Here is a 15,939-nt window from a genome sequence, read left to right on the forward strand (position 1 = left end):
TTTATAAAAAACATATATTTTTCTTCAAGTACAGAAATTAATAAACATACAGCAGTTATTACGTGAAATTTACAAGTTGTATCTTAACAAAAAATGCTAAGAAATACTGAACAAATTTTAAAACATGAGAAACACATTTTACAATTTAGTAACAGCACTAGATACAGTATCTATTTTTATTGGATTATTTTTTTCATATTGTTCAATCTCACTCTCATCTTCGTCGTAGAGGCTATGCACTCGCTCATGCAGAAAATAAATTCCCACCAAGCAAAGAGCAGACATTGCGCAAAAGAAAGCCGATGCCCCATGAAGTAAATAGTTAAATTTCTCCACGTCATAAAACCAGCAATTTCCAGTCTTCCCACAACTTTTTTCCCACACCAAGCACGCAGAGTCGACCAAAGCTCCAAATGTTACGGGGTAAGGGATAAATCCTAAAATAAGGAGAAAGTACACCAATTAATATAGTTTTTATCTTCTTATCAGATTTATGCACATAAAGTTTGTATCCAAAAATTTTTTATCCCTTGCAGTTGCTGAAAAGCTTTATGGTTATCTCCACTGAGAATATAGGCCTTAAATTTAGACTTTTACACATTAATAATTTAAAAAAATATTTCATACACAAAGAACGAGTTAGCTTTTATGTTTCATATGATATTTGGTTAAGAAATTGCTGTAGAGATTTATCCAAAATACATTCTCATGTACAACAAAAAATAATACGTTTACTTTATTTATATGGAAAAATATCTTTGCATATCGTCGCCTCAAGGCAACAGTAGGATATCTTACTGCTATTCCTGAGATTAAATGTCGTACTGTTGCTTGGAGACGACGATGGTATGGAAATGGGTATAGAAATGGGGATGATATTTTAATGTCCATTAGAAAAAGAAAATACTGGAGCTCAGGATTAAGTATACGTTATTTGTCAACTGCCAGTTACATTGGCAGCTAGCCCATCGATTTTCTAGCTCACCAATATCTTTGAAATCTACAGCAATAATTACTTAGCGTAGAATGCTCGTCCGAATGATCCGCCATCATTTATTGCTTAAATTCATACAAAGTACATTATGGAGAATCAACAAGTCTAATGCTTTGTAAATGAGCTTGTAAAAAATTTGTATCTCTTCAAAGGTCAAGAGAAGAAAAATAATCAACAAACAATCACGGTCGTTCAAAAACAGTGGCAGCATCAATCCTATTAGATAGCATTAAAGAACTTATCAGGACAAGTATGGAAGTAAAATCTTTAAAGTACAGTAAGCTTTCTGTTTAACGACGCTCTATTTAATGACTTTCTCTATTAAAGACTTCTTTTCACGGTCCCAGATGGTCCACTATAGTGTTAAAATCATTTTATTTAAAGACGCTTTCTACTTAAGGACGATTTTTTGTGGTCCCTTTAAAGTCGTTAAACAGAGAGCCAACTGTATAATGAACAAATCAGGGACATCAGAAGCTTAACTGAATGGAAGCATATATTCATTGTTGGCTTTTGGAGAAACTAAGCCTCCTTTTTGGCAAGCAGATCAATTATCTCATTCCCATGTATTTTGAAAAAAGTTAATAATTTTATAAATTTTTCTCTCACGTAAGAGTTAATTTTTCTCTCACATAAATTCTCGCTATTAAAGTGATAACTACTGTAGCCATCTATTGTGACAGACGTAATGGTTCTATCACAATATAAAAGAATTCAACATTTTTCGTACATTTGATACAATTGGCTTATCGGACAAGACTTAGATTCCACTGGCTTGGTGCGATTGAGAATAAGACGAATTTATATTAAAGATAACAGCAGCATAAAATAATATATTGATGACAATAAAAGTATAGTATTTAGAACTGAAATTCAATTTGACGCATTGCCTTTCTAAACATACTTTTTATAGCATTCATTTCCTGTTAACATAACATCTTAGAAGTTTGGTTCATTGTTCTGACAAGCTCTCTTACGCTGTTTTATGAAAATATACTCAATACTCAAGAATATTATAGATCTATAAGCCAGAGTTACCCAGAGTATGCCATACAAGATCAGAGTTTTGTCATGCAAACAATTTGAAAAATGTTAGATAGATTTTTTTTTTGCGTGTGTGTCAAATGTCCAATTTTTATTCAGCAACACTTTTATGTCACTTTTTATATTTTTTTTTTCAAACAATGTCAGATTAAGAACATAAGCCTCTCTTGAACGAAAATATCATTTAAAAGACATAAAAAAAAGAAGAAAAACGTAAATAAAATTAGAATGACCTTTAACCTCCAAACAAGAAAATAGCTTTATAGCTCACTAATTAATAAATGGATTTTACAGTATTAATCTTCAATCTTCTTTTTTACCTTCTTTAAGAGTGAAAAAACCTCGATATTCCAAATTAAAGGGGAAAAATGGCTTTTTGTTCAAAGAAATCTTCTAAAACCTTTTTTCAAAAAACATTTTGTAGAAAGATTTTGATAAGTTTTCTTCATTTCAAATAAAAATGGGATACACTACCATAATTTAGCATTTTTATTTGAAACAAAATGAACATAATAGGAAAAAAATTTACTTACCAAAAAGAGAGATAAAAGTTTCAAACGTCCCTAAAGCAACACTTTTATCTTCAGGGTTTATTGATCTGAAACATAATTTCCAAATTAATGAAATGTAATGAATAAACCCAATTCCTAAAATAAAAAACTTTTTTAAAAAAGAAGACAGTCAGTTTGAAGTAATTACAAAAATCGAATAACATTCTAATCCTGATGTAAAAAATACAGCTTGCTAAAAGATGTTTTCGTAAATGAAACTTTCAAAATTTACCACCAATTACTTTTTTTAATAATAAAGTAAATGAATGTTTATAGCAAACTGTTAAACAAAATATGCTCGTTATTGCGATATTTGATATATAACTTGAGCAATTTTTAAAAAAATAAGAAAATTTAAAAGTTAAAAATTTTAAAGATAGTGTCCAGTAAAAATTTTGAAAAAAAAATATGTTTTGAGAATAAAGCGAAAAACAAATGATGATTGATAAAAAAAATTTTTAATCAACTAGGGAGTTCTGCCGCTCACCAACCCCCGAAGATTGCTTCGCAATCTTATTTGATTCGCAAACATTTAAATCGTCAGTTAAAAAGAAACAGATTAAAAACACATTGTGAGCTCCCATTGGATCAAAAAGCACCCCTTCCCCGGGTTTCGAAATAACTTGTACCAACTTGCAGAGCCGTAAGGGCTAAGGGACTCCTGAGCATTGCAAAACTGCAGTTTTGTATATTCACGGTCCCAGTAATATATTATGCTCTTTAGACCGGGGCTTGAATTGAGTTAAGCCTAAGATTTTCCGTTAAAATCAAAACCTATAAAGTTTGTGAATAAGGGAAAGAAGAATCATGTGAAACGAAAAGACGTAACTATGGCAACGCCAAATAAAACATCAATAATTTTAATTTAGATGAGGATTATTCGAACTTTGTTTTTAACGGCTTATAACTTTTTTTCCTTTGGAGATAGAAGCTCAGTTTTTGGACTATGGGTCAAGTTAGATCTGGAGTAAAAAAAGCCGCTCTTTTCAGTGGTGTCAAATAGAAAACTGTAGAACAATTCCTTCGCCTTTTACTTCCTCTTTCAAAAGAAGTAAGTATTGCATTCGCGAAAAAAATGTCACTCAAAAATCGCTTTAATTTCCATTTTGCTCGCCCCCGAATGAATATTGATTTTTTTTTTCAACCCGACCACACATGGATACATGCCTAAGAACGTACAGACACCAAAAGAATCCATTTTGACGATCCCCGAGTTAATTACAACGAGTTTTCTCGTGACGTCCGTATGTACGTATGTATGTGCGTATGTGTGTATGTGTGTATGTATCTCGCATAACGCATGAACGGTATGTCCTAGAAAGTTGAAATTTGACACATAGACTCCAAATGGGGTCTAGTTGTGCACCTTCTTTTTTGGTTGCATTCCGATATTCCAAAGGGGGTCATTTACACCTTTTTGGGGTAAAATCATTGTTAATTTCAATGTAAACTCAAGCGGTGCTATAATTTGGCAAACACTTGGCAATATATCGCCAAGATTTTGGTCGCCAAGTTTTAACGGCAACTTGTATATATATATATATATATATATATATATATATATATATATATATATATATATATATATATATATATATATATATATATATATATATATATATATATATATATATATATATATATATATATATATATATGTATGTATATATATATATATATATATATATATATATATATATATATATATATATATATATATATATATATATATATATATATATATATATATATATATATATATGTATATATATATATATATATATATATATATATATATATATATATATATATATATATATATATATATATATATATATATATATATATATATATATATATATAATCTGGTTTCAATTTAGTGATATTTAGAGAGTTAACCATTGAACCACATTAAAACTGCCAATATTGGGAAAATTTATCTGTATAAAACGTTTTCTTTGCTTTGGTTTGCAACAGACTTGGAATAAAAGTATTTAAAGTGTTTTTTTTTTTTTTTTTGCTTTCTCCGAGGCACTATATTATCTTTAAATTGGAGTAAAAGGAAGTCATGTGATGCACAGATCAGCTCGTTATCGATAGATTTAATGAAGAAAGTAGTGCCTTAATTTTAGCTAAGCCTAAAAAAGTTCGAGCTAAAAACGCAAATAACTCCCGCCGTATTTCAGTTAGAGCATTGAAACAAATTGCGTTGAACGCGGAAAATTATACCCTTTTCAACGATACATATATAATACTAAAACGTGCAAGCAATTTTTCACCCCTTTAATAGACAATAATAGGCAGTTTACGCGAAAATTTGAGCTTAAAAAATCAAGTACAAAAAACTAATTAGAATTTCAAAAAATAAAACCCCAGGTGCGCACCCTCAGGACTCGAAGTTATTTTGTACAAAATTTCAAGGCTGCAGGTGCTACGCGGTCTCCTGGACGCACGTCCGCCACAGACTTCCTTCCAGAATTTCTTTGAAACCTTACTTTTATTTACTGCTAGCAAAAATACCCGGCGTTGCCTGAGTCAGTAATAATTGTGAGAAACAGTCGCTACTTTCTTTCGTTTTCTGTTTTAACTGAAAGTACTCAAAACACACCGCTTTGAGGTGATTAAAAATTGAGCTTTTTCCTTGCCCATAAAATTAAAGTAGCAATAAATATTAAGAACGAACGAGAGAACATTTAGAAACGAATTGAAGCATATAAAAATTTGAAGAATTTCCAAAATATGAACTAACAAAAACAAAGATCACTGAAAAAAACCGTGCACTTTATTTAATTAAATAGTACACACACCCACACACGCAAAGAAAAAAAAAGCTCTCTACAATATTTCCCTAAGTGTGCAAAAAGTAGAGTTTCCAAATGTTTAAATGACTTTAAACTCATGTTTGCTCTGGAGAAGCCTTGATTCAAAATTTTCACTATGATTACTTTTAATATTGCTGTTGTTAGGCAACGAATTTTCGTTACAATGGGTTTTATATTTAATCATTTAATGGGGTAATTATATGATGAAATTTACTGTCATCCGTCATAACGTTTTAAAACTAAGTTTTTAGTAATAAATTATAGCCTAAATTGCTCCCTGATAATGTTCCTATCTGTGGTGAAAAAATGGTTAAAATCGGTCCAGTAGTTTTGAAGATTACCCCGGACGTACATACATGTATACAGAAGTAGCCATTTATGTATAAAGATAAAGAGATATTATATAGTATGTAACTACTGGTATAAACCTGTTTGAAATAAGTTATTAAGTAATTTGGAATATTTAATAGTCTAACGTAGTAAATTGTTAATGTTAGTTCTGATGTTAAGATAAGACTGACATCTGGCGGATGAGGACTGAGACAAAATTTGATGAAAAATCTGAAACATGTTTTTAAATTCTAGGAACTCTATTACCAAGTTTCATAAAAAAATATAATTATTGTGCCAATTAGTTCTATTACAAAAAATTTCCAGCAAGTTTGAAATGCATTTTGTTTTTTGTATGATGAGCTATCTCTATCTGGTACTGGCCCACAAGTCTCAAGAAATTTTCAAAAGGTGCCCTTTGGCTATAAAATTTAGAAACCCCAATCTTAGATTCATAATAATATTTTGAATCTAAAAGATTTCGACAACATGCAAAATCACCAAACACGACCGGTTCTTTTTTCTTACACATCACAAATTTTAGGGAGACCATTGAAATATATAAATTACATGTAAGGCAAGGGCATCATTTTTTCGGCAAATTTGGAGACGATATTACAATATTGAATGTCTTTTAATCTTTTCTACTTGGGATGCTTGTATTTTATCATTCAATAAAATTCGAAATTTCATGTGGTAATTTGGGAATTTCCCCCATCCCAAAAATTTAACTTCGGTGCGCCTCTAGTGAAAATGTATTCTTACCTGAGTAGTATCATAGTATGAGCAACTCTAAGAAGACTTGTTATTCCAGAGAAAATTGGCATTGTTATGATATAAGCAAGTGCTTGAGACCAACAATTTTCAACAATGCAAATTCCTTCGGTTGCGGTCACCATTTGCTCCCTTGTTGGATCTCTTACGCACGAACAGTTGGTAAATATCTAAAATAGGACAGTAACATTTTATAACTTTTGAAGGAATTGAGCTAAAAAATATGTATGTACTAATCACTTGTTCAAAATTTTAAAAAAGTGGAATAATCTTTTGCTTGTGCAAAAAGTATGATGACTGGATTATATGGTAGATTTCCAGACCTTTATTAAAATCTCATTTATATGTAAACTATAACACATATTAATCTGTACTTAAATTTAGTATTTACACAGTAATCCATCATTAACAAAATAAATAAAAATGTAATGTAGAAACTACTATTCCATCGTGGACAGTAATTGTAAATTTTTCAACTTTCATTTTATTTATTTATTTATTTATTTGCTAGTGGTCCCCGCACGGCTTTGCCCGTAATAGAAAAATTAAAAGGTCTTTTGGTTCGCCTGTATATTTACAAATAATGTATGGTGAATTTTCTAGCCAATCGGCTTGTATCCATGTTACGGTTCCACGTTATGATAATTATGTATCTCGCCACTTGGCTTGTGCCCATGTTACGGTTCCACGTGATGATAATTTCGTAATTTACTCGTGCATCTTATGATAATTTTGTTCTTAAAATTGGAATAGAAAATGAACCACATCGAATTTTCGAAAAATCGCTTCGAGGTGCAAACCCCCATGCTACAAACTAACTTTGTGCCAAATTTCATGAAAATCGGCAGAGCGGTCTAGGCACTATGCGCGTCACAGAGATGCAGACATCCTACAGACATCCAGACATCCTCCTGATATCCAGACATCCTGACAGAGAGACTTTCAGCTTTATTATTAGTAAAGATTTGGATTTTTGTCATCTATCGTACGTACGCTTTCTTGTACAAGCTTGTTTATTTGGTTTCCGCTGAAAAAAAGGGCGAAAAGAGCTTCTAGTTCCATCATTACCCTATCGTTAATATTGAACCCAAAACACATTTTTTTTTAAATCTCGAAAGCTCGTTTCTGATGCAGATACTGCCGTTTGCCTGCCCACAGCTGCATTTCTTAGGAAAAGAAGAAATGCGCTTTTTGTAACAACGTTTTCTTGTCAGAAAAAATTTATTCCATTTTATTCTAGATCATAGGTTCTTAAATTGTCTTTCGTAAACCCCTGGGGTTGCGCGGAAGAGTTTTGGGGTAAATTTTACATCTCCAAACTATTCCCTTTTATTCAAAGAACTCATTGAGTAAAACCCGACACAGTTGAGACTTTATCTACTTTTGTAACTGAATTTGTGGTTATCATTGAAAACACGCGTGGATTCTATGAAAATTGGTATTTTTTCGATTATATAGTTTTATTTTCTACCATTTATATTATTATTTAAATGTTTATTTTAAATCTTATTTAAAGTAGTTCTCTCAATAAGTCTGCAAGGCTGTTTATTAAAACAACAAGCAATAGATTTTCATGAAAACTTATTACAGCGAAGTGGTTAGGGGCTACCTACGTGTATATAAATGACGTACTTTTTTCAACGTATTTAAAAAATCTCCTCCTTTGCCAAAAAGTGTCAATCTTCAGTTTATCTCCTCCTCTTTTGTCATATGTCGCGCTGTATTACATAAGCGTATTAATATTTAAAAAAATGTATGGTGTCATACTTCCTGTTACATCCACCCTCTCTCTTGTCACAAACTATCACCAACTCAAAGCGTGACACCATTTGTGGGCGAATTATTAAAGCATAATTAAAACTCAAAAACATCCAAGTTACATAATGATGTGATGAGGTCTCAAAAAAAATATTGTTCAAGAAATATTCTTCGGACTAAATTTAAGAACCTATATTTTTGGTGATATTATATCCTGGACCATCAAACATGTTAAAAACATTTAAAATCATGCGACAAATCCAGCATTTCCACTACTGCGATAGGAAGGTTTAAATCAGTAACTAGAAATGTTTCTTTTTTTTTTTTTTTTTTTTTTTGTCATCTATTGTACGTTAGCTTTGTTGTATACGCTAGCTCATTTGGTTTCCACTGAAAAAGAAGGGCGAAAAAAACGTCTAATTAAAACCTTCTCCATTGTTCCTTTCCGCAGACACTGCCTTTTAGCTACCCAGGGCAGTATAAATGTTAAGACATGTTCTGTTTGTTTTCTGCTGATACATTGTTTTCAGCTTAAACTACCAAAAAACATAAAATATATCCAGAACATATTCCAACTTTTGGCATTTATGGTGATAGAAGTTATTTTCATTGCTTTCCAGGTAGAACGCATTGCATTTTACTCGTAGACGAAGCTATTAAATATCTTCCAACTGCTTAAAATAATCTGTAAATAATAGAAAATTTTGCCAGTTGTTTTATTCATTCTGAAAACGTTTTATGTATTCTGCGAAAAGAAACTGCTCTAGCCAAATCCTCCTGTCTTGGCAATGAGTCATAAAGGACTGTAACTTTCCATAGAGTGTAATGCTAATTTTTTTGACATTTTAAGAATTGAAGAAAAGAAATTTCAAAAACAAACCTGAGAAATTTTTTTTCTGATAAGTATCTTAAGTTTTGACTTTTGTTGGATCTCTTTTCATCCACAAACACTTTTTATTTTGCATCGAAAAACGTTTCTTACAACCTCGAAAGACGTGTCTGCAATTGTAATTTCTATTTGAAATTTTACGCTGTTCTATGTTTCTAATTTTTTGCCTAAAGGTAAGCATTTTATTTACGTTTGTAAAGATGTTGAATATTAAAGCGTGTAAAGAAAGATGTTTCGAGCAGAAAAAATGGCGAAATTGAACTTTTCTTGAAATGAATTGTGTGAAAAGGGGCAAATGAATAGATCAACTTACCGTTCTGCACACGTTCTCTCATCTCTCTCTCTCTCTCTCTCTCTCTCTCTCTCTCTCTCTCTCTCTCTCTCTTTAAATTATTTACTTATTTTTCCATTTGAATTTGGAGAGGGTTTTTTATTTGTATTTATTTATTCATTCAAAGATAACGTCCTAAGTAGGCATTCATTGATTTTTCTTTTCTAAATCATGCTGTACAGCAGTACCTACCAGGACTACTTGTACTATCTCTTGCCCCAAGACAGAGGAGTGCTTACTGGTTATCTCTAAATCTTTATTTTTGCCACTTACATCCTTTTGTTCTCTCTGCCTCATATGACCGTTCTCAATGTTCGTATGATTTTTCAAATTACCATGACGACACGAAAAGTTGTTTTCAATATTTATTTAGAGAGACTAGTTTCTGTCTTTAGTGCAGAATCACATTTTTTTTTCTTAATTTTTTTTTCAGCAAAAACGCCTATATGGATGAACTTAACAGTAAAACTTCATCTAAATACTAAATTTCCTGATTACTAATTCCTATCATTTAAGATTGATAAAATACAAAAATACCATAGCGGTATACGCAATAAATGTAATCTTTATGATAAGTGCACGAGTGCAAATTACCCATAATGTCTATATCTTTATTACTGCATCACAATTACTATTTCTTTTTTTATGAATAAACCTCCCGGTACCTAATCTAGAAAATCACCAGTAATAATATGACAAGTGTGAAATTGTTCTCTATTTACATTCCATTTGTAGTGTAGAAGCTAGAAACCCAACGATTAGGGTCATATAACGATTCGTTGTTGCGAAAAAAATATATATAATTTGAATTCATGACGTCAAAGTTTAAAGGAATGCCGTGGCTCTTTACTAGGCATTTTTCTCTCTTTTTTATGACATTTATTCAAGTTATAACTTGTGAGAAAAAGGTATGAAGATGCAGTAAAAATTCCCAATGTCACGTGGTAAATTTTTACTATAAATAAAACCTTGTGTAATCTTTGTTAAGTTAAAGCAAGTTAATTATACATTCATTAATTAATTACCCCTTGTTGTTATAAATTAAAATAGCTTCCCTCAAATACATTACTAATAATTAAAATACATTATTTATCATATTAAATATATAAAATACCAAAATCATCAATGTTTCCCATAACATGTATTTAATGAGGATTCTGTAGTCACTCCATTTTGCAGCTATCAAAATTAAGATAGAAATGAAGATTTTATTATAAGAGGTGGACTTTTTTTAAACCTTAGCAAAGTTACTCGTAACAAAAATTCTAAAAATATAGCAAAAAAGGGGAAGAAAGTAAAAAAAAAACACGTATTCGTAGACTTGTGGCTATTAACTTAAGAGAAGAAATGCAGTTCTATCTAGATCTGTCATGTTCTAAACGTCTGGATCGTGATAAGGCCAAATCATTGTTTGTTTATTTGCGAATGACACTCGTGCTGGAATTGGACAACGATCAAAGTTGAAATCTCTCAAGATAAAAATCCTTGAAACATAGACTTTCCAAAATAAGAATTTATTTCAAATCAAAGAAAACTGTTTGGAATATAGAAACAGTTGAAATGAATTGCCTTGTGTTTTTGTTTTTGGTGACCTTCAGTTTGGTTGTGTGCCGACTAACTTGGACGGCGTACCAATACGCTTCTAGTAGTGGTGAAGAATCACTAGCACACTGTGAATGTCTTTGCCACGATTATAGATATGATTTTGCGGATATGAAAACAACAATACGATATTCTGGAACCATGAAGTCAAGATCTTGTGCCTGTGAGGAATTTTTGCTGCCAAAGTTATATTCTGGCCATTTTATTCCGTCTCCAAGAGACAACAAAACTTGTGAAATATGTAAGTGCAGGACATACAATGGTTTAGATTGTCTCGATGGAACAATAGTAAATTTTACCACCGTTTTTGACATCATAACAGCAACGGTTCTTGGAATAACTTTGGTGTACCTCCTGATGACAGCACTAGAAAACATTCTACTAGTAACTCAAGAGCTTACGGATAAAGTTGGTAGTTCATCGCATGAGGGCGGCAATAAGCCTACTTCCAATTACTTGCTTCCTATTGCCAAAGATAATGGACAAAATAAAAGAATAGATGTTACTGAAAATCAGAAAACTTATGAAACATTTCATTCTATTTCGTGAAATATTGAAACATAATGGGCAATATAATGGGTGGTTTGCATGTTGATCTATTGTTTATTTCATTGTGTGGTTAAAAACTCAAAGGAAACTAAAAGGTATTTTACTATCAAGCATTAACAATTTACCTTCAGTTTATCAAAAAGTTATGTATGTTTGCTAAATTTTTTATTTAAAGTAATTTAAATAGGATTTTGATCTTAAAACTTCAGAATTTAGCATGAAAGTTGTATAAAAGATAATCTAAGACCATCATTTTTTTAATAGATATAACACTATCTCAAATGTCTGTATGAATATTTATAAAGTTTCTTTCTATCATTGACTTGATATTTTCGGACTTAAAACATACATTTCACAGTCTAGATGTTGAAATACTTAACTAAATTGGTGGGGGAAAAAGAATTTTTCTACAATTCAATAGAAAATAAATTGATAATGCACTTAATTTGTCAAGTAGTTGTGTAAGAAAAGAGTTACTAAGTGAACTCATTTCTTATACAATTTATTTTATTAGATAATTTACTTTTAAATTTATAATTTAATGCAACTAACGTAAAGTATACACAAAACTAAAATTGGTTTAGAAATTGGCTTGATTAAACTGGTATTTAAATATAGAACTTATTTCAGATTTTCTCCGAGGAAAAGTTAAATCAAATCAAATCATTAACTATATGAAAAATTTGTGAGTCTGACTCCGCATGTTCTATATTATCTTCATTTTCTGTGTATGACGTATTTTCGTTGAGATATTTTGCGTCTTTAAAACTCTAGTTTTATTTTTTTATAATAGTCTTCCATTTCGTTTGGGAGGAAAAGGTTTGAAAAGATGAGATTAGCATTTTTTTCTTTTACTTGCTTTTATAGTTTATACTCCACGCATCTTTAAATGAAAATATATTTTTTATTTATGTTTTCTATAAACTAAATACGTTTTCTAAAACTGACGCTTCCTTCTGCCTTGCATTTGTGCCATTACTAATATAGTTAAGATTCAAATACACTTATGCTCCGACAAGCAAAAATCAGTGCAGCAATTAATTTAACGTGTATGTAAAAGATGAAAAAATTCTTCATTAACAACTACTTTAATGAAATATATCCTCAAGCTTTTAAGATTAAGTGAATTTAATCTTAAGTACTGCATAACAATTTTGATGTAAAGAATGTCATGAAATATATTTATGCACTTGGGTTTTCTTTGAAACTAAATTTTAAACCTTTTTTTTTTTTCAAATGCCTTATAAAGTTAAACTTACATTCTCTGTATATATAAATTAGTTTAAAATATTTTTTCAGGTGATCTAAAATTTTATCGACTACCTGAAAAAAAAATTGAGTGATACTTTGATCATCTATATCTGTGTAAGAAAATACTTTTCAACTGTTCATTTCGTGCTTTATAATTTCTGAAGAATTCTAAAGTTTCTGATGTTAATATTTATTAGTACTACTGGTTAGTAGTTATATAAAAGTAAGTGCAAAAACATGTTTTAACTAAAATACTTAACATTCATTAACATGTCTTTAATTCATAAAGTAGTTGTATAAGTAGTATCATTACACAGTTGTTAACACAACTGGTATTATTTGAAACCAGGTAGTAGCTAGTTGATTGGGGAAGAATGCCTAACATAACCCTTCATTTTAACATCATTACCAATCCCTCCCCCCCCCTCCTCCTTTCCACAAGTAAATTTAAGCTGCAGTACGTAGGAAATAAACTAAGCATACCTTTTATTGGAATTGAACTTTATAAAAATGGAATGAATATATATATTATATAAGTTGAGTAAATGTTGTGTGTTTTGTAGTATTCAATTTAATGTGAAGATCTGAAGATTTCATATTCATTAATAAAACATTTCATGAATTACATCACTCGTTCTGGTCATTTAGTTGTTTTTAAAAACGATGGAAAACCAAAAATACACATTGTGATTGAAAATTTTGAGATAACTTGTACGCATGGTAGACGTAACTCTCATCTGTTTTGGGGCAAGAGATGGTACTAGTACAGTACTGGAGGTGGTAGGTGTTGCTATACAGCATGATTTTGAAAAAACATTTAAATGAAAGCATGTCTACGGCTTGAAATGTGCACGGGTTCGACTCAAAACCTTAAAATGTTCACTAACACCACTTAGTTTCTCATTTCCTCAGTTTAAAAATAATCTTTTTTTTTTAAATTTCAATAACTTATTTTAAGACAATAATTGAGAATCATTTTAGTTCTATTATTTAGTTTTTATTGAACTATGTTTTGCAAGATTATGACACTGAATGGCATTTGTATTGATATTATTATAGTGATTTTCGTTTTTAAACGTTTTCAGACATCACGCTATCATTTTATAATTGTTTTATGTGAGTTAACCTCTAATGTCTTGCAGCGATTTTCCTCGTTACAAACATCATTTGAAAAGAAATCCTTGCTTCCACCGAAGGGAATTCTGCTTCAGTGATGCGAATCTGCTTCGTAAAGATTTGGAAACAAAGTGAAAATTTCAATCTTTCCTTTGTAACCGTATTTTTTCAATTACATCGAAATAGAAATGTGACCTTCAGTTTCCTTCAAGTTAATCCTTTGGTCAAATATCACGCTGAGAATTGTTTCAAAAATTTAATAATGACAATAAGTGATGATGTATACATTCTTTATCAAGATGTTTTTGGTTTATTTTGCATAGAACGTGAGTAGTTTTAAATGTCTTCCAAGAAAAGTGTCTAAAGATTGATTTTTTCTCTTATTGTAAACGTCTGGTTTTAAGATTCATGAGTTATTGTAGTTATAGGAGTTCCCATGCAAAAAAAAAAAAAAATAGTTTTGTTACTTATGATGGAAAATTAAAAACTTAAAAATTTTTCTAAAAAAGAAAAAAAGTAGTAATAACAAAAATTGAAATTAACAATACGGTAATAAAAAATCATCCAGATGATTATTTATAACAAATAATAATGAAATATCTAGTTGATTTTTTAAATAATCATCAGGGTATTTTATTATTATTTGTTTTAAATAATCATCTTGATCATTTTTTTATTACCGTATTTAAAAAATGATAGTAAAAAACTATCCAGATTCTCACATAAAAATAACAGTAAAAACTTTAATCCTAACTTAATATATTAAAATAACTAATATCACACAAAAGTATTTTCAATTTGTACTATTATAGAATAATTCGGTAATGCTCATTTGATTTCTGAAAAACTAAATAATACAAGAATTCTGAATCAAATATTGATATCCTCCCACAATAAGTACAGTAAAATGAATGTATTTAGTTAATTAATGCAAATAAGCTTGAACAAAAACACCCAATTACAAACTCTGATATTTTAACAGGAAAACTTGATTGCACTGAAACATAATGAATCTACAGCTTAGACACAAATTATTAAACAACTGATTGTCTGACAACTTTATGTGGTACTTTAAAAAAAATTAACGTTAGTTTTTGGATAAAAATATAATACCTGTTCTTTCTGGTAGGGCAAAGCACTATGAAGTGTTCCCTCACACCCTGCAAAACATGGTGAGAAATATGTTGTTTTTCCGTCTGGCCCGCAAACAGGCGTGAAAGCACTTGTCGTGCAATTACAGTTTGTATTACATGCATCTTCTAAAATAAATCTGTAAGAAAATTCAGTAAAAAAGGATTAAAAGTTATTTTGGTTCTTGCTTACAACCAAGTTTTCATTACATTACAAATGCACTTTTGTAAGAAAAAAGTCACACTAAATAAATAGTACAATTTTTAGATTCTAAATACGGAATAATTAATATTTTAAACATACATTTTGTTTGAAAAATGTCCGAAAGTTTTTGAAAGAAACGTGTTTTTTACACCCAGAGGAATGTGTTTCTTTCATTGCGAGTGTGTTTCGTCATTCATTTTACACCGACGATGTTTTACTTCATCTACACTGTAAAAAGAAAACTACAAAACTACTACTACAAAATTTCTAGTAAACTGGGTTTTATACAGTTTTCCAGAAGCCGATATAACGCATACTTATAAGTAATGCTGCTACTTACGGGTAAGCTGTATCCAGTTACTAGAAAATTTTGTGGATTCCTAGTTTAACAGAGACTTAACAGTTGTGCTGCAGTTTTTTTTTACAGTGTAGAACCTATAAAGCTTTATATTTTAATCTTTCCGTAATTTTGTGTACTTACTATGATGAATATTGCTCTTATATTTCTGCCTATTTATTTTATTTCTTCCACCGAGCCACTCTGTCTTTTAAATTTAAGGAGAGACTGAAAACATTAGTATCTTTTTTTCCAA

The 15,939-nt window shown here is 30.3% G+C and overlaps 1 protein-coding gene across 1 annotated transcript in view; it reads right to left on the reverse strand.

The window, feature by feature from the left end:
- LOC129222869 (solute carrier organic anion transporter family member 1A1-like) overlaps nucleotides 1–15,939 on the reverse strand; it is a 36,548-nt gene continuing 20,609 nt past the window's right edge. The window contains exons 6-9 of the mRNA XM_054857428.1: nucleotides 15,125–15,281; nucleotides 6,507–6,685; nucleotides 2,572–2,636; nucleotides 1–437 (exon numbers count right to left, since the gene is read on the reverse strand). Coding sequence (XP_054713403.1) covers nucleotides 139–437; nucleotides 2,572–2,636; nucleotides 6,507–6,685; nucleotides 15,125–15,281 — 700 coding nt within the window. The 3' untranslated portion in view covers nucleotides 1–138. The remainder of the gene's footprint in view (nucleotides 438–2,571; nucleotides 2,637–6,506; nucleotides 6,686–15,124; nucleotides 15,282–15,939) is intronic.

Source organism: Uloborus diversus, chromosome 5 (assembly GCF_026930045.1).
Source record: "Uloborus diversus isolate 005 chromosome 5, Udiv.v.3.1, whole genome shotgun sequence".
NCBI lineage: Eukaryota > Metazoa > Arthropoda > Arachnida > Araneae > Uloboridae > Uloborus > Uloborus diversus.